Source organism: Syngnathoides biaculeatus, chromosome 16 (genome assembly GCF_019802595.1).
Source record: "Syngnathoides biaculeatus isolate LvHL_M chromosome 16, ASM1980259v1, whole genome shotgun sequence".
In the NCBI taxonomy this organism is placed as follows: Eukaryota; Metazoa; Chordata; class Actinopteri; order Syngnathiformes; family Syngnathidae; genus Syngnathoides; species Syngnathoides biaculeatus.
Genome location: NC_084655.1, coordinates 14,247,922 through 14,268,024, shown reverse-complemented (window position 1 = coordinate 14,268,024; position 20,103 = coordinate 14,247,922). Strand labels below are relative to the sequence as shown.

General features: G+C 40.7%; 1 protein-coding gene across 1 annotated transcript; it reads right to left on the bottom strand.

Moving 5' to 3' along the window:
* Positions 1–549: 549 nt before the first annotated feature.
* arhgdig (Rho GDP dissociation inhibitor (GDI) gamma) lies at positions 550–19,190 on the bottom strand. Its single transcript, XM_061847144.1, has 8 exons — positions 19,013–19,190; positions 11,323–11,496; positions 9,527–9,610; positions 5,719–5,795; positions 3,814–3,877; positions 2,075–2,270; positions 994–1,052; positions 550–645 (listed from the first exon to the last, which is right to left on the bottom strand). Exons 1-7 carry the CDS (start codon positions 19,083–19,085, stop codon positions 1,028–1,030), a joined length of 693 nt encoding a protein of 230 aa, XP_061703128.1. The 5' UTR covers positions 19,086–19,190; the 3' UTR covers positions 550–645; positions 994–1,027.
* Positions 19,191–20,103: the final 913 nt, after the last annotated feature.

Here is a 20,103-nt window from a genome sequence, read left to right as displayed (position 1 = left end):
GGGTTTCCGCAACATTGCAAAGACCACGATATCTTAAAGCTCTCATGCCTTTGGCGATGCTTGTCATCATGTTGAATGCATAACAAGTCCTTCCTGCAGGCTCGCTGCGAGGGGCCTATCATGACTTCAGACTGGGGACTCCTGCTGCTATTGGCTCGACGCTTTCCTCCATTTGGCCGTGCTTGCCCACCGCAGCCATCCGCAGCAACAACGCCACTGCACAGAAGCAGCCCAAAAAGGAGTTCTGGGTCACTGGAGAGTAGGACGTCACTTTACTTGTATACTTGCTGTACAGTAAGATCATCTGAAGTGTGTCAGTATGAGGTAGATTATCATGTGACAAGACAGCAATAATTACATGAATGTTATTTGCATATAATTATAGCCTAATAGAGAATTTCTACATTTTTTGCTATCGTATTTTGTGATGTTTACTATTTGTTCTTTAATATGTTATCTTAAGATAGCTAATAAGATATTGTCGGAGACCTTGAGTGTGTCTTTTGGCGTCATGCAAATACATAAATGTGTTTGTTGTTTTCACTTGCCTTTATTAAAAGATACAGCATACAAGATTTGACACCAATATTGAACATATCAGCGACCAATACAGTTGACTTGAGCGCTGCTGTTCATCTTGCCCTGCTTTAAAGAAGATCCATTTGAGTACTGCACCATATCTGTAGTCAACCTTCAACTTCTGGATATGCCACAGTGTTTGTTTTTTTTTCAACCACATTTTTTACAATTAAATTGTATAAAAACAAAGAGATTCTCTCTCATTAAACCATGCAACAACAAAACATGTCCACGTTTACAGTAATTATTTCGATGACACCAAGTTGAATGAGTTCATTGGTCATTATGTGCATCAAAAATGACAACATCCCAACACATCAGTCAGTTTTTATACTGGGAATGAATAAATCACACCTAAATCTATGTCTCCTATATACAGTACATAATCTCATTTTTTTCATCCTCCATACTCACCAATATTATGTACATCAGTAGAATCAAACAAGATCTAATTGCCTTTCACACACTGCAACCTACAAGCACAACATAATACATTGTAGTGTTAAATTAATACCACCATATGAAGTGAATTTATCTTTTTTTCTCTTATTAAAAGCAGGATTTTGGATGCAGCTCTTACATTGGACACCCTTTTGATAATGTCCGTGTAACTTCACAGCAAACGTTCACATCTTGTGTCCTAACTTACACATCGGCTCTCTTACTTGAATGGGGAATAAGCATCAAATCCTAAAACATGCGTTTCTTTCGACAGTAAACATAGTCCAACTTTTTTCGTTTTAGTCTTTCAATGGTCCAAAAAGCTTTGAAAACACCTGAAAGAACAGCTTTAAAAGCAAAACATCTTGCAAAAAAAAGTGTACATTGTGAGGGGAGCTCATCCTGAAAATGTTCAGCACTAGTCATTCCTACTACACATAATGTGGTAGATCAAATTTTATACTAATCTACTGTATATTAAATATAATTTTAAGAATAATTACCTTTAATGAGTGTAATTAATTATAAAAGTATTTAATATTTTAGCACAATGTTGAGACAGAGGTATTTGTGCATGTCTCTACATTTTGCGTGTTTCTTTTTTGGATGCTGTTAAATGTTTTATGTGGTATTTTGTGCTGCACCCCGGTGCACCAAACCTGGATATTACGACTTATAAAATTTATGACGTAATAAAGAGACCGTATAGGCCGCTGAAAACAAGCGCAACAATAGCGTCTTTTCATTTTTCATGGACTTTCTTTTTTTGCTCGCAGTTTGGTAACATTCGCTGTTGCTAGGTGATGGGGAAAAAGGACCATGGCTTTTCATAGTCTTACCATATGGATATTTCACAATATTTTGAATGCAAAGACAAAAGCAAACCGAAGGAGCTACAGTTCTCTTAGTGTCCCTTTGAGAGTTGCGTACGTTTACGCGGATAAGAGAACAAGAAGAAAAGCATCCTGTTTTACAAAGATGCTCTTTGGGTGACAAGAGAGGAGGAAAGGGAGGAGAGTCGAGGAGTGAGAATAAAGAAGAAGAGCGGCCCTACTCATCCAAGTCCTTCTTGATCTCGAGGTTCCAGTCCCAGGCCGAGTAGACGTTCTTGTCGTCGTCAGTGAAGTGCGACTTGATCTGATAGAGACCACGTGACACCAGGCCTTGAGGCGTCTCTTCAGCAGGGAACACAAACTCATGTTCGTTCTCACGAGGGCAGTAACTGCCCATCATGTAGGACACCTTGTCGACTGCAGGCACATCGAAAGTGGAAAGTCAGAAAAAAAAAATGCCACAGAGAACATGTGGATTCTGCGCTTGGACGACACGCACAAATCACATATCCTGGATCTCACTTAAAGACCCTAGAAAGTGAATTCAGAAGAGGAAAACTGAAAACGTGCCAAGACTGAAAACTATTTAGTACTCAGGTGTGGAGATACAGCAATAAATAGCTTTTCACCATTTCAGTCTTACAAATTATTGGGGTGTGGTATGCACTGGTATACACACACTTTGGCTCAGGAATGAGTTGTCCTCTCCCCTAACAGGTAAAAACTTGTCTTTGTTCATATAAGTTGTTAACCAGCAAAATTGTAAATTACCGTAATTTCCGGCCTACAGAGTGCATCTATTTACAAGCCGTCGAGTACTTTTGTAAAGGAAATACCTTTTCGTACATACATATGCCGCAACTGTCTAAAATCCACAAGTGCCCATTTTGAAACCCACACTGAAACACAAAATATTTACAAAGATGGTACACATAAAAATGCTAACAGTGCCGTTTAAAATAAAATTTACCAGTAAATATCACGGAGACACGCCATTAACACAGCAGCAACATGCTAGCACAGTGCTAACGCTAACGCAGTGCTAACAGGTCCGGTAAAAGTTACTTCCTCGGCACATATATTCCACCGGTCTCATTCTTACCTGTTCCACTCGAGTGCACCTTTGCGGCCATTAGGAAAAAAGCACAAATTAGCCGCATCACCTCATAAACCGCAGGGTTGAAAGAGTGGGAAAAAAGTTGCGGCTTGTAGGCCGGAAATTGCGGTAAACGCATTGAACATTGAGGGACAGAGCCAAAAATGAGTGTATTGGACCATCGGGGGGGAGGAATCACCACACAAAAAGTGATTAAGTATTAATGCGCTGGGATGGAAAAACTCTAAGCCTTCAGTGAGTTGTGAGGCATACAATATCCTGCATTGTATTATTTTTAATATTGACCCACAAAAACATGGTGCAATTGTCACGAGAGAATCAGCTGGCTCCAGAGAAGAGGAAATATGCACAATAAAGAGTGAGTGTGGTTTTTTGGAAAGCCTGGAGGCAATGATAAGATTTTTTTAGGGAACATTTCCTCCATTCCTCACCAAATATCTCCTCTATTCTGTTTTTGCACTCAGGCTAACGCTTTAAAAGTATCACTCTGTTGGAATTGTCATGTTGTTTTTGGGTTTTATTCACTGAGTGTTCTTTTTTTGCCCGTGTTTGAAATGAGCTGTTTTGTTGCTGATACTCAAAGAGTCAAAAGTGAATGTGGAAAGTATGGTTCTGCTTTTCTCCTAATGAAGCCACATTTAGCACACATTACAATTTGTCTGCATTCCCTAACGTTCATTGTGTGAAAATGCCAAAAAGTGATTTGAATGAGTAAATATTGTCTGTGTAAAGCGCTAGTGCGCATTTTTCTTCTCCCTTGTGAGATGTCACATCAGTTTTGCTTCGAATATTATTCAGACTTGTTTGAGTTAAAGGGCAAAATCACGAGTGAAGTGAACTTACTTTTTAGTCCTTTTCTGAAACTCACATGATGGTACTTCAAGCCAGCGACAATTTCTTTGTTTACCTGCAAAACCATACATTGTATACATATTTTACTTGACTTCATCACTCATAATTTCAAATTAACAAGAAATAGCCTGAACATAATCGTTGTGGAAATTGCTTTTGTGTTCATTGAGCAATGGATAAAAAGCTTATCTTTCAAAGGCAGACTACTCATTGATGTTGAGCGCTGCACGAGTATTTGTAGATAAATTGTTTTGGAGGTCTTGTAACAGTTCCTCTGGTGTCTTTTTGTTTGTTAATGTTTTTTTTTTCTTTTTTTTAGAATTGTGTAGCGTGCCAGATCAAATACTATTACGGTGCATTCATAGGTTACTCACCGGAGCCGACTCAATGTTTTTTGGCACAACATGGACCAACGGGAGGATGCATACACAAAAAAAGTTGTATTATATGTGCAAAAACTAGAAGAAATAAACACTTAAAATCCAACTGACACCACAAGCAAGATTTTTAGTATGTTTTTAATTTAAAAAAAAAAAAAAAGACAGCCGGAATGGACCCATCCGTTTTTTCACCACACAACATGATTCTGACGTATATGGTTTTTTGTAACTCTCGCCATGAAAATCCTCTCGAGGGATGTGTTTTGGAGAAGAAGCAGGAAGTGACATTATTTGCAGATACCCACTCTGGCGGGTTTGTGTGTTTATGCCAGTTTTACTTGCGGGAAGGTAGCTCTTTGTTCCTTTGTGTTGGCCAAAAAAACGGCTTGTTGTATTGCTGGATCTTGCTCAAACACTCGGAAGGATGCATTCACTCTTCACACTTTTCAAAAAGACCCGGTTTGTCGTGGAAAATAGATTGCACGGGTGCAAAGGATGAGAACTTTTTTAGTTCCAAATGACAGGTTGATGTGTAAAGCTATGAAAAAAAATGGTTTGGGGGGACAATGTAATGTAATACTTCTTTCAGCAAGCGACTACAACGCTCGGGGTGGCTCGTCGTGGCGCCAGGCTGCGGTGGCTTGTTGTGGCCGGGCCGCTTTACGGCGTTGTTGTCGCTCGCGGCTGAGTGCGCCGCATACTGTCATACATACTGTCGGGGAGTCTGTTGTTAGTTAGAAGTGATCCGCATATCAACTAAACATGGCTCGAAACAATAAAGTAATATTGCCCCGGTCACTTCACTCGACTGTGAGATGTTCTCTTCTTCCGTGTCAGAAGGGGCGTCGGGAAAAATCCCAAAATCTCTGTTGTTCCTCTCCCATAGCAGGTGCCACTATGTGTTTTCAATGGCGAATGTTCCAGGATGACATCTGTTGATGACGTTGCAGGCAATATGGGTACCATTCCGATGTCGAGTGAGACTTCCGCAACTTTGCACATGGATGACACGCTCTCCGCTCATATGTATTTTTTTCGCATAGGCATTGAAGTGAATAACGTTATATATATTTTTCATTACAATATCCATTTTACAATGTTTATAAGCATGTCAGTTGGACTTTAAGTATCCAGAGCAGGCTTTACCTTGGTATTTTACACAAAAAAAAACATAAAGACCTGAGACCACTTGTGACAATAAATTGTGATTGCAGCAGTTCATCTGATTTTTTTTAGAATGATGTCACACAAATTGAGCTCGAGAAATTTGTATTCTTTTCCATCATTTTTTTTAAATTGGTTTTTGAGTGGCATGTGCTCCACAAAAATGGGATGAAATTCAGTCTCTGAAATCCCGTCAATACAATGCAAACATAAGACGCTGAGGTCCAGCAGGTGTCGTCACAGGCGTGCAGCTCGGTGCTTGTGTTAAAGTCCACAACGTTAGGAACATTTAGAGCCGCGGTACGTCATCAATTTGGGCCTACCTGGCTCTCAAGTATGTCTTTCCTCTTACCTTAAAGTGTATTTTGAGCCTGTATTTGACTGCTTCCTTTAAGGCAAAGGTCTTCTCCTTCTGGCTGGTCACATCCCCTGGACAAACACATGACATCAGCTGTAAAAAGTGTCTCACTCATGTAGAAAAGTGTGATCGCATCATAGTGACAACATGCTGGTGACTCACTGTGTGATCACACTGCCGCTGAGTAAAGGCCTCATAAATGCTTTGACTTGGCATCCAACCACCTACTGTACAACTGGGCTACATACTGCAACATTTCATGTCAATTGATTTTTTCTTCAGTCCAATTTCATTTAAATTCATGGCCAAAGTTTGATGTGTGTAGTACTGTATTTATTTATAGCCTTGCTCTAGTCCCATCTACCATATGTGTTATTCACTACTCCTCTTTTGTTCTGCATAAAAGGGGAAGTTAACTTTGTTTCACCATGGCCTTCAACTGGCTTCATGCTGATGCAGGGAGGAAGTTTTAGAAGCCATCAGAAATGGATTCACTGCTTAATTCTTTTATATCTCAGTTTAAATCGGAGCATTGGTCCTGAGTGCTTCCTAATGGAGAGTGAAGCAGGAAGTATGATCGCGGAATGAGGCGAATAAAAACAGCGGGGATGTGTTGAGAACACATGCACACACACACACACACACACACACACACCACACACACACACACACACACACACACACACACACACATCCAGACACACACTCTCTCTCTCTCTCTCATAAATTGCACAGGGTCGTGCATGTTAAAGGTTTCATATTAAAAATAGATCTCCTAGTGACACATCCATCTATTTAAGTAAAATTATACACACACTATTCTTCTGCGATTTCATGCCAAACCTGCTGAATCACTGCTCCAATTGTTCTCATTCCAAAGTATTGAATGATTGGAGGCTGAGGTGAATTCTGGCACATTTACCGTATCCCTTCGCCTCCCTTCAATTCTCTCCCTCTCTCCATACATTACTTCTCTCAGGAGACACAGAGAGAGCTGCTGTGAAAATAGGTCACACTGTCTACCCGATCTCTTCAGACATAACTGTACACTACATACAAACACAAATGCATACTGGTCGTGTGCACTTCATATACAGTCCCCCCCAAAAGTATTGGAACACCTTTGTTTTTGTTGTATAGTGAAGAAAATTTGGGTTTCAGACCAAAAGATGAATATGAGGGAGTAGGTTACATCTAGATGTGTTAAACCAGTGATTCCCAAGCAGTGTGCCGGTGTAGATTAGTGTGCAGTGAGTGCTCTCCAGGTGTGCCGTGGGAAGTTATCCAATTTTATGTAATTGTTAAAAAAACATTTATTTCCAAGAAATAATGTATCTTTATTCATCTATTCATTCCAGTGAGGCACAATGACAGATAGAACAAAACAATCATCTTCTATTAGATGGCAGGAAGTACATACAGTAATTAATTGATCCATTTTTGGTGACATGTACTTTTGTTGGTGTGTCGGGATTTTTCCATTGTAAAATATGTGCCTTGGCTCTAGAAAGGTTGGAAATCACTGTGTTAAACAACTTAGGACAGAGCACCTTTTGTTTGAAGCCACCCACTTTTCAAGTGAGCAAAAGTATTGGAACAGACATTATTAAATTAACTTAACGTGCATAACATTTAACCCCTTTACTTACAATAACTGCATCAAGCCTACAATCCATTCATTGAGTTCACCAGGGTGTTGCATTCTTCATTCCAAATGATTTTCCAGGCAGGAAAAACTGCAGCCCTTTTCAGTTCTCGTTTGTTTCAGGGGGTTTCTCCCTTCAGTCTGCATGCTCAATTTGGTTAAGGTCCAGTGATTGACTTGGCCATTCCAAGACCTTCTAATTTTTCAGCCCTGATGAAGTCGTTTGCTGTGTTGGCAGTTTGTTTTGGGTCATTGTCTTGTAGCATAATGAAGCTTCTGCCGCTTAATTTGGAGAGGTTTTTTCGGTAAACTGGCACACAAAATGGTTTTATAGACTTCAGAATCCATTCTGCTCCTACCATTATGAGTTCCATCATCAATAAAGACAGGTGAGGCCCTTCTGAAAGAAGTCATGGAGTCTTTTAAGTCTTCTCTGCCCTATGGAGATTGGCAAACCGTTTGGCGATAAAAAAAAAATGCATCCAAACTAATCATGACAAGCTGCATCAGTCAACAAGACAATGACCTAAGAGCCAACACAACAAAGGACTTGATCGGGTGGGAAAAGTGGGAGGTCTTAGACTGGCCTAGTCAATCAGCAGACCTTAACCTAATAGAGCATGCATTTTACCTCCTACAGAGGAGACTGAAGGTTAAACCCCCAGAAACAAACATGAAGCGAAAAAGGCTGCAGTAAGGGCCTGGAAAAGCCCATTTGGTGAAGTCGGTGGGTCACAGGGTTGATGCAATTACTGCAATTAAGGGTTATGCCACCAAACATTAAATGTTCTCCACTTTAACTTAATCATGTCTGTTATATGGCGGTGCAGTGTCCGACTGGTTAGCACGTCTGCCTCACAGTTTTGAGGACCTGGTTTTAAACACCTGGAGCTGGTCGAAAGTTCTCAGTAAGCTACAGTAGTATTAGTTGTTCTTTGAACAAGATAAATAAAATATGCTCGTGAGAGTTGCTATGTTTCTGTCTACGTGTTGCTCCATCATTTCTGTTCAATAGCACCGCAACACCAATGTGATATTTTCGCTCTTCTATGGCGTTTTGCAGTATTTGTTAGTATTAGGTTCATCTAACTTACCTAAAGCAGACATATTTGTTTTGAATACAATAAACATAATCATCTAAGTTAAATGTTTAGGTTGACAGTAAACTTCAATAGGGTGGTAACAAACACCTTGAAGCCTCTTTTGTGAGGAATTACTTACTCTCTGCTAAGCTGCTGCTTGTTGTTGTGAAGTGAGCTTAGTTGAGTTGAGTACACAACCACCAAACAGCACTCATTTCAAATTATTGCTTGCAAGTGAATGTTGCTGGGATAGGCTCCAGCACGCCCACAACCCTAGTGAGCCTAAGCGGTACAGAAAATGGATGGATGGAAAAAAACAAAACCAAAAAAATATATATATATTTATATATAGGCTAAACAACAGCTTGTAAGTCAAAAACTCCCAAGTTAGACCACTCATACAGTAAGTATCCGAAGACATTACCGGATCTAATTTCTTACGCTGAATCAATTTTTACAGAAACATGTGTACTTCAAAATATATTTCATGCCCAACCTCTATGTGTGAATTACCTCGTATTGAGAGTCGCACCGCCGTAACATTTGCATCTAGATGTGCAGTGCAATAATTTCCAGATTGTACAATTTAGCAAACGTTACATTGCACATGACAGGATGCATGTTTGGAAGCATCAATGTGCATGACAGGAAATTGTTTAATACAAAGTCGTTATTGCTTTGCAAATACAACTGAGGAAATGTGTGAATGTAAAAAATCCTATTTCAAGCAAATCCATACACTTGTACAGTTCATGAATACATGCATGAATGCAACACAAACACAAACCTTACACTACCTCCCTGGCTGCTGCCTCTGCTTGTGCCCAGGGGAAAATGTCAATAATGCCCTCTAAGCAAACATTTAGCTCTCTCAGTAGCTCTCCGTCTCCCTCTCTTTCTCGTTCTCTGGACACACCCAATGCAGACATTCGGCTAATGAACACAGCATAATTTGGTGAGATGCCTTGCCCTACGGCAGCCAAATGATTTGTGCATCCATGTTGCCAGCAGAGTGTAGCAAAGGTAACTAATCAGAAAAGCCAGTATTGAGGAAGGGAAGGACTTCATAGTTCACCTGTTAGGTTGATGGTGATCGGTCCAGGAGCCTCATCCAATAATAGGGTCAGTTTGGTCACCTGGACATTCGGGCCTGACAAGTCTGCAGAATATCACATGTTGTACATTAAATCAATATTTTCCTCATACTTTGGAGTTGTAATACAAACACCAATTCCAGTGAAATTAGGGCATTGAGTAAAACGGAAATAAAAACTGAATTCAATGATTTGCAAATTATTTTCAACTTATAGTCAATTGAATACACTGCAAGGACAAGATATTAAATGTTCAAAACTGATGAGCATTTTAATTTATTTATTTTGAAAATATTCTCTCATTTTGAATTTGATCCCTGAAACACATTCCCCAAAAAGTTGAGACAGGGGCAACAAAAGAGGAATGCGTCAAAGAAATACATGTTTAGAAGATTCCATAGATGAAATGTTTAACTGGAAACAGGTGAGTGTGATGGTCCAGTATGAAAAGAGCATCCCCAAAATGCTTTAGTTGTACACAATCAAGGATTGGGCGAGGGTCATCAGTTTTTGAACAACTGCAAAGAAAATAGTCTAACAGATAAAGAAGATTTTTCAATGTATATTTGCAAGAAATGTAGGGATTTCATCATCTATGGCTCATATGATCATCATCAAAACTTTCAGAGAATCTGAAGAAATCTCTGCATGTACTTGTGAGTGGCATGACCGAAAACCAATATTGAATGGCTCTGACCTTTTCTCTCTCAGGCGGCACTGCATCAAAAACAGGCATCATTGTGTAAAGGATATCGGCATGCGGGCTCGGGAAAAATTCAGAAAACCATTGTTATTTAATACAGCTTGTCGCTACATGTACAAATCCACCTCAAAACTCCACAATGGAAAACGAAAGCCATATACCAACAACACCCAAAAACATCTTCTCTTCCTTCTCTTGGTCCGAGTTCATCTAAAATGGACTGATGCAGAGTGGAAACATGTGCTGTGGTCTGAAGAGTCCACATTTGAAATTCTTTTTGAGATCATGTCTGTCATGTCCTCACAAAGACAGGAAAAGGACCATCTGGATTGTTTTCAGCACAAAGTTCAAAAGGCATCATCTGTAAAGGTATGCGGGTGTGTTAGTGCCAATGGCATTGGTAACTCGCACATCTGTGAATGCACCATTAATGGTGAAAGGTACATAAAGATTTTGGAGCAACATATACTGGCATCCCATCCGAGCAATGTTTTTTTTTTCTCCAGAGATGTCCTTGCTTATTTGAGCAAGACAATGCCAGGGCACATTCAGCTCTTGTTTCAAGAGCATGGCTTTGAATAAAAGAGTGCGAGTACTCGACTGACCTCCCAGCAGTCCCGACTCGTCTCAACGAGAAAATGTGTGAATACGACCAGATCTCCTGGACTGCTGAGGAACTTGATTTGTACATCAAGCAAGAATGAGAAAGAATTCCACCAACAAAACAGTTTGAACAATAAATATCTCAACTTTGTTTTGCTTTTAATTGGATATCATAAAAAATAAAGGATTTGCAATCCAAGTACACTGCATACTGAGCGTTGTGTTTGGTTATGTTGCAGTCGGTGATCTTCTTCTGATATCAGTTGTCAGCCTGACTGTGCATTATGAAATGCTGCTGAGCTAGCAGATCTCTGTGGATGTGTGTGTGTAATCAGAACTTGATGACTTCAACTGTATCTATGCATGCGAGTTATTGGATTGATTGAATTAGAGCTGCAGAAACTTGGCCACAGGGATGACGCATGCTTTCCTCGTGTAACGACACATGCGTACTCCACACGTAACACACACCTGCCATGAGTGGCCGGACCCCCAGCAGTGTCTGCTTGTATTTCACCAGACTCTCATCATCTTTGTCCAAATCCTGAATCTCCTGCAAAGTCTTCTGAGCTGGAGGATTGTAGTTGAGGTTCCTGTCATCTTCTTCCTCCTCCAACTGCAATTCCCTCTTGTCCACCAGGAATCCTTTCACAAACGAGGACGGCAATTAGGGCAAAGATCAATGAATGGCATTGGAGGAAAACTAAAATCAAATTTCCCCTAGTAACAGAAACACTTTCACACGAGCAATGCAGTATGTGAGAGGATTTCAGTATATAGATTTTAGAGCATTTCAGTATGCGTGAGAGCATTTCGGGATACCGAATTTTCCTAGAGGATTTAACTATGATATATGAGAGGATTTTATTATGACGTATGTAAGTAGAGTGTTATACTTGTGTATAAAAAAAAAGCATCCCCATGAGGCACAGTTGTTCACAAGCAAGAATGGGGCAAGGTTCACCACTTGTGAAAAACTACATGAGCAAATAGTCCAACAGTTTAAGAGCATTAGTCAAAGAGGTATATAAGGATTTGTTTTAGCAGTAATGGGCGTTTCAGTACTGTGTGTGAGTGAAAAACAAGATCAGTAGCGTATGTGTTTCATTATTGTCTGCGAGTATTGTTCAGTAGTGTGTAAGAGCGTAATATGTGTGACCGGTAGAAATATGTGTGTGAGGTAATCCTGAATTGTAACTCACATTCCCTTTGACATTTGCTTCACATGGTGTATTTGTCTTCTCCCTCGTACATTCTCAACTGTAAAAACATTATATTACATCTGGAGTTTGCATGTTCTCCTCGTGCCTGCGTGGGTTTTCTCCAGGGACTCCGGTTTCCTCCCACATACAAAAACATGAATTAATTGGAGACTCGAAATTGGGCTGTATTCAAATCTCGCTAGAGTTTTGAACACTTTGCAAACCCTTCCATTAAAATATGACCCACTAAAATATGGATTCATTTCAAAACTTGTCATGTGTGTCTTGTTATTCCTTAGCTATTCATTGGAATATGTTATATATTTATGGAAATATTAGGAGAGAAAAGATTAGTTGTTATATTTCTAAATTTCCAACATTTTATTTATCCCCAATGGACAACATAGATATTGTGATGTATTGTAGTTAGTTTTCTTACAATGTTTCAGTTATTACCATGTTACCATGGGTGTATTATGACACCATCATTAGTGTTTGTAGAAAAAAAAAATCCTGTAATATTCGTATTGTATTGTGTTTCTCTGAGATCCCATTGCAGTGAAGCAATGAGTCTGTGTGATCATTTGAGGCAATAAAGCGTGACATAAATTCACACATTCCCTATACTGCGTGCACAACAGGATTGAGACAACGTGCTGTTTACTCTTGTGTCTCAGTTGTGATGTCATCACACATCAGCTCAGTTTGTAGAGGTAGATGGATGACGGTAAGAAAACACACATCCACATACGCACGTGCAACTCTGCAGTGCCTGCTTACAGCAGCACCACACCCATTCTGAGCCAAACACGCTAGCCTTTGTCCGTCGCCATGGCAACCCTTTCAACTCCCTTCACGGTGACATCATCGCTTTCGTTTCACTTCTCTTGAGATGTGACTGTATGTACACAGTGGCGACATTAATTCTCACTTGAAGTCAAAGTCACGCAGCCATCATTTATATCGATACCATGAGTCATGTGCAGGGTCGCTGGGAGGAGGGGGAGGGGTGGTAAGGACAAGAGGTGGGAAAGCCCACCTGCCTATCAAATGGCTGACACAAAAAACACACCCAAGATGATTGACATTTCTTGGTCATAGTGTGAGGAAGCAGACTGAATTCCTGATTTCTAGCTAAATTTACACATATTCATTTGAATTTATTTTAAAGGATAAATTTTTACGTGCTTTCAAACAGAACCCAGACAAATTGATTTAAAAAGGTATCCATTTGGTTTGGGAATGTCTATTTTGGGAAAACCATCTAAAAACACACCTGAGGGAAAAGGATGGGGTTCAGAATCTGTCAGACATATTTAATCACCCAAGTATGTGTTTTATTCCTATCCATCCATCAATCTTCTGAGCCGCTTGTCCTCACAAAGGGTGCTTGAGCGCTGGAGCCTATCCCAGCTATCAATGGGCAGGAGGAGGACTACACCCTGAACTGGTTGTCAGCCAATCGCAGGGGACATGGAGACAGACGACAGTCACACTCACAATCACACCTAGGGGCAATTTAGAGTCTCCAGTTTATCCATGACTTTGGGATGTGGAGGAGGAAACTAGAGCACCTGGAGTAAACCCACACAGCCAAGGAGAAAACACGCTAACTCACAAAAATCACAAAATCACCCTGGGTAACAGAAGACTTAAGGATCAAAATACATATGAGACCGCGAGTCTGTTACATCAATATTTTATAGATTAAATGCAGTTAATTGGATATGAATCTAATGTTACCTTTACATTGAATTACATACCAAACTTTTCCACCCATCTGTACCTATTCATACACGTTCTCTGCAGAGTTAATGTGTTTTGGGTTTTAAAATCATGTTCTCCTATTTGGTCTCCGGGCTGCTGACCTGGCACACTGACTTTACCACTTCTCATTTATTTTTAAAAAGCAGGCTTTTACAGAAATTCTGTCTGGTGTATTTTTATATTGCATTTACTAAATCATACACTTTTAATCTTTGTCATGCCTAAAAAATATTCCAACATTTTCCCATTTGGAAAAATCCATCAAAGTTGTGTATTCATAACTTTACGAAGTTTTTGTTATACAACGGTTGCATGAGATTCCTTTGACTGTGTAAGTGAACCAAATTAAGTGTCCAATCGCTTGTATGTGTTCAATCAGTTACGGTTAACGGTAGAAAGTAAAGTTGTGTAATTTACACATTTCTACACCAAGAAAAGATACAATGAAAAGCACAGACAAAACACTTGTATGAATTATTTAGGTGGTGATTTGGCCATCTTTGGGTACTTTCTAAGCGCAGAAAACATAATTACTGAAGTAGAGGTCACTCACAGTAATTCTTTGTCACCCGCAGAATGGGGGTCGGAATTTCCAAGTGCCCACGTGTACCAAAATGACTGTTTCGAATTGCAGCAACACTGTTCACTTGCTGCCGTTCTTGCCAAATCAAGTCATCCAAGCCAAGAAGGGGGAGTGCTTGGTTGCATGACAAATTAGGAGACTGAGTGAGTGCTGCTGCCGGCATTTCTACTTAAATCAACATCTTGTGGAAAGTCAACACACAGTTTGGCAGGCAACAGATGGCTTTAGGGGGAGGAGTGTGAGAGATGGTGCTCAAGAGAAAGCAGAAACACAGAACACTAATTGCAATGATACACGTTAAAAGTATTCTCGGTATCAATGCATTATATATATCACTAGCTCAGATAATAGGTCCATAATCTAATGAACATACAATGAAGCCGGCAAGGCGGAACACGATGCCATTACTCGTCACTCGTTGACTTTTAAACTGTTTTATTCCAACACAAATGTCCTCATACGAAATAATGTAAAGTTAATTAATTTGCTTCGGGGTAAATCTTTAACCATCATAAACCACTAATTATGTGTGTGGAGGATACTTTAATTAAAATTTGAAATCATTGTGTGAAGAGACGTTCAGCATTGTAAAAGACAAAGTAAAACTGCTCATCCTTTGCAAGCGTTTGAGAAACAGTAATGGCGAGACAGCAGGAAAGTATTTGAAGAGCAATAATGTTATTTAGTTGTGTTTTATAGACATCGCTGCTATTAATATGAAAATAAATCCAACACTCCTGTGATCCTTGTGAGGATAAGTGGTCCAGATGATGGATGGATAAATCATGAATCAACATGGCGTCTGTTTGATAAAATCTAGGCATGTAAATTGATTAACTGCAGTGCTCTTTCATACTGAGTAGCCAGAAATGGTCCTAGAAAATGATGTTAATTGAGGCTGAAATGTTTATCATCAAGTGTATCTTTCCATCAGTGGTGGCATCAAACTGTCAAACTATCTTTCAAAAGAATTACTAGGTGACATGAAGATGAGATGATGAAGTAAGCAGAACATATGTTTCCCAATTTGTATTTGTACGTGATTTTTTTTTCTCCAGTTTATGATGTTTTGAGGCCGAGGCAACATCACTGCTCATTTCTAAATCCATAACAAGGCCTTTGGGGAAAATCTACTGCTTACTACACATTGAAACGATGCAAAAGAGGAATCAAAAAGCATTCAAAGCAAATAGTAACAGCTCGTAGCACAATAAGGATCAGATTAAGAGGAGACAACAATCATTGGAACCAGTGTACTTCCTGGCAATGTGGCCTTCCCTGAAACAAGAACACCACAGTGAAGCTGCTGAATGCCAGCCTGTAGATGCCTTATCAGCCTTTCCATCTACATGCTTCTGAGCTGAGTGACATACAACTCACTCACATGGCATGATTGACATACAGTACTCCGGCCTCTCTTTATTACACAAACCCCAAACACACGCACGCAGTTCAATAGGCTGTTATTGTTATGGGCGCACTTGTCGATACTGTTTACGACTAGGAGGGAAATGCAGCCGGTTCTTGCTTGGTGTTTAAATTAGTTTTTAGCAGCGATACATAAGACTGGTATGAGACAAAGCTAGTGCCTGGGGACAGTGTAGTTAAAATTTTGCATTTGATAGAGTTGAATGAGTCCCTCATGGTCTCAGGGCTGGATCTGTTTATGAATTTTAAATTGAAACTAAGTGTTGCTTTTAGATTTCACAGACGTTAAGCAAACATTGGATGTGATGTCTGTACGTGTTTCGTCTGAGTGATGTACTTTGGGAAAGGATTAATGAGTAAAATATGCAGGTTATGCACTGTAATCCAACAATATAGGTGATAGCGAGGGAAAGATAAGCGGGAATAGGAAAGAAAATGAGGCCAAGAAAAATCATGGAGAATGGGGAAAAAATGTGGGTGGGGATTTTCTTCATAATTATCATGTAAAATGATTGAGGGAGGTAGTGGGGAGGCAAAAAAAGGGTGGGGCTCAATGTGATAAAAGAAATTGAAGGGGGAGAAAAGGAGGAATTGAATACACTTCAGGATGCTTGGGTGAAAAATAGCAACTATATAACTCTTATAATAACTCTCCTTTTTTTGCTGCATCATGCTAGTTATAACCACCGAATGAATGATCTGTGCTTCAGTCTCAAAAGTGCCATCTTCTAAAGCATGTCTGTGGTTTTTACTGCAAGCTAATGTCTTTAGTGGCTCCGTGCGGCCGCACAAAGCCTTATGGGTACAGAGCATTAAATGCAAACATCAGTATGCAAAGATGCTCACAATAACTCTGGCAATATGATGACCAGATGGCACAATATAACGAGACTTTTCAGCTATAGGTTTTATTAAAGCTGAAGTCCAGTCATCCATTTTCGATGCCAGTGGTCTTAATTAGGCTCACACAGGAGGGCTGACGCTTATCCCAGTTGACTTTGGGCATACAACCTTGCCAATCACAGGGCACACACAGAAAAACATTCACATGGAAATTTACAGCTTATAATGTTCATGTTTATGAAATGTGGAGGAAGCTGGAGTACCTGGGGTAAACCTGCGTAAGCACGGCCACGGAGAGAACATGCAATTACTACATACTAAAGCTGGAGTTCTGATTCGAACCCTGAACGTCAAAATGTGCTGACCATGATTCAGCTGCCTGAAGCTGAAGTCCATCAGCCAAATTAAAATCCAGGTCGTCGGCCACTGAAACTATTAGCACTGTAGCATAGTAAAATACTCATTCGTTGTCAGTTAGCAGATATTTTGGTTGTGTCCCAGTCACCTATTGAATTGATTACTTTATTGTTGTTTTATGATAAATGACAGGAGGAAAAAAAATACACTACAGTAATACTCTAAATTCAGCATGTTATTCAACAACCAGCATGAAGATACATGTAGTAGGCCCTGAGATGAGTATTAGATGCCTCATTAGTGTCAATGAATGTCTAAAAATAAAGCATGATACAACAAAAGAAATATATGAATATACTAGTGGAACTACCATTGGTGGAACTATAGTACGTTTGTTAGCAAGCTCGCAACTGCTTCAAAGTTTTGAGGTTCCGATCCGGTATCAGTCTTTCTGCTGTGGAGTTACCATTTTTTCCCCTTGTGCTTTTGAAGGTTTTCTCCAGGTACTCCCTTTTTCCAACACATTCCACCCCAAAAAGCATGAAAGTAAATTGAAGACTTGATTCCTAAATTGATTCAAAACTCCTGCAACCCTAGTGGGTTAGGAAATAGCTTAATGAATGGAAATACATTGAAAGTTGAAACAAAAGATTGAGTCTGACAAGAGCAGATTGACTGAAGAACAAAGCTTGTGGAAATATTAAAAATACCAGTATAGGATTTTTTTGTATTGGACTCTACATAATATGTACATAATTCACAAAGGGCTACATAACAAAAACCAACACAAGGCATGGAACTTCCATCCATCCATTTTCTTTGCCGCTTATCCTCACAAGGGTCGCAGGGAGTATTGGAGCCTATCCCAGCTGTTAACGGGCAGGAGGCGGGGCACACCCTGAACTGGTTGTCAGTCAATCGCAGGGCATATTGAGACAAACAGCTGCACTCACAATCACACCTAGGGACAATTTAGAGTGTCCAATTAATGTTGCATGTTTTTGGGATCTGGGAGGAAACCGGAGTGCTTGGAGAAAACCCACCTAGGAGGAAAACAAGCTTGGCGGGTCCGGGATTGAACCCGGGACCTCAGAACTGTGAGGCCAACGCCTTCCAGCTGAGCCACTGTGGGCATGGAATTTATTTAAATTGAGTCTCCTTTGATCAATTTCTCTTCTAGGGTCTGAGCTTTCTCTGTCGTACTTTTGACATAACCAGATGCGTTCATTCACTTTCTCTTTTTTTTTTTTTTACTTCACATACACCTTCGCGTCCCTTACTCACACTTTTGAATGGGGGAAACCCCAGAACCTTTCGCCATCTGTCACAGTTCAGCACTACTGCAGAGAGGCCATCAAACACACACGCATACACAAAAACACAAGAGTGGCTTCAGAAGTTGGTGACATCATTTGTGTGGTGGATACGCTGTGTCATCACATTCACACACACACGAAAAAGAATGATTTACACCCAAAACAAGTTCCATTCAGAGGAAAAAAAAATGCAACTTCCCATACATACATTTCAAGACGATTCAATGTTGGTCTGAAGTGACGGAAACATAAATGTGGCTGTGTAGGCAGAACCACAATGATGCAGGGAGACAAACACATTCACACACGTGATCAATAGCTATTGATTTGCTATCTTTGGCTTGTCTTGGCAGCGTTTCATGTCGGACATAAAAATGTCCACACCCGCCACGATTGAGACATATGGCGCTGCGCGTGCACACGCTCCCACGGAGAGCATACATGCACGCCCTTTAAACATGGACAAGAGCGCATGGTACACAACAGATACAACATAATTAGGAAGTTGTCTTTAATAAATAGCTTGAATCACTTTGAATCTGGGAAGTTTACTATACTAGTTAGAGACCACACACACACACACACACACACACACCCTGTCGCCACCCCCCCCTTCCCCCCACCCATACACACACGCATGCACCCTCACACTTCCATGGCCTCACCTCTGTAGCACATAGTTAGCCACAGCAGCTCCAGCATCTGACCCCCAAACTCACACGCGTCCAATCCCAGCATGTTGCCTGCCTGCGGGGGCTTCTCTCAATGTGAAAAACTGGCTTGGGAAGAACCGGAGAAAGATGGGAACCTCCACAGGTAGCCCGACAAAAAGTAAAGCATCCGCTGAAGTGTTGGAAGGAAAAGAACGGGGTCAGGCGAGCACCCCCCCCCCCCCCTGAGTCGAATACAACAAAGGGTAGGTTTTGGAGAGGAAAACGGATAGATGTAAGAGAGAGCGAGAGACAGGCAGAGTGAGAAAGGGAGAGCGGAAGCAAGAGAGCGAGAGAGAGAGAGAGAGAGAGAGAGAGAGAGAGAGAGAGAGAGGCATGGAGGTTATCCTTGGGTGTGGATTCGATGGGATGTGTGTGTGAGAGAGCGAGCGAGAGAGAAAGAAAGAGAGAGTGGAAGAAGGGGGGTGAGGCAGCTTTCCACACTTCTTTCCATTGGTTCTTTCCGTGTGTGCAGCTCAGTGACAAAAATGAAAGAAATACATCCAGTATCAAAAGTGGTAGATGATTTTTAGTGTGTGTATACTGCGGTACTATGTGTAAATGTGTGATATTCAGACGCTGGCTATCGATTCGTAGCTGTGCAACCACCTCCACCCCACCCCCACCCCCTCTGCATGCCTCCCACCCCCCATCGTTCACGGTACCTCTGTCATGAGCCCCGAGACTGCAATGAGCTCATCCTTTAACCCCCCCTCCCCTCACCTCTTTACACCTCATTCCCTCTCACGCACTCTTCCATTCTTCTGACTTCCTTCTTCATATTTTATTATCACGCAAGGTGTCCTCTCCCTCCGTCCACCCATTTGTCACCCCGTCATCACAGTCTCTTTTCATCCCACAGCTTCTTTATCTCCTTCTGGGTGACCACACCCTGGTGCACCCACAACTCTTGAGTCTTTCCTCATCCTCCGATTTTCATCCACAAAGACGGAAGGGGTTACATCTGGGATAAGATTCTGGGTATTGCTGAACAATATCGGTCTAAAACAATAAGTACTCTTCATAACATTAATTTTTGTAACATA

Bases quoted from the DNA above. Each gene is read 5' to 3' on its own strand.
- arhgdig (XM_061847144.1), bottom strand. From the start codon at position 19,085: ATGCTGGGATTGGACGCGTGTGAGTTTGGGGGTCAGATGCTGGAGCTG. The intron at 5,796-9,526 runs GTGAACTATGAA...GTGTTTGTCCAG, and splicing joins GATCACCATCAACCTAACAG to GGGATGTGACCAGCCAGAAG. The intron at 3,878-5,718 runs GTAAGAGGAAAG...ATGGTTTTGCAG, and splicing joins GGCTCAAAATACACTTTAAG to GTAAACAAAGAAATTGTCGC.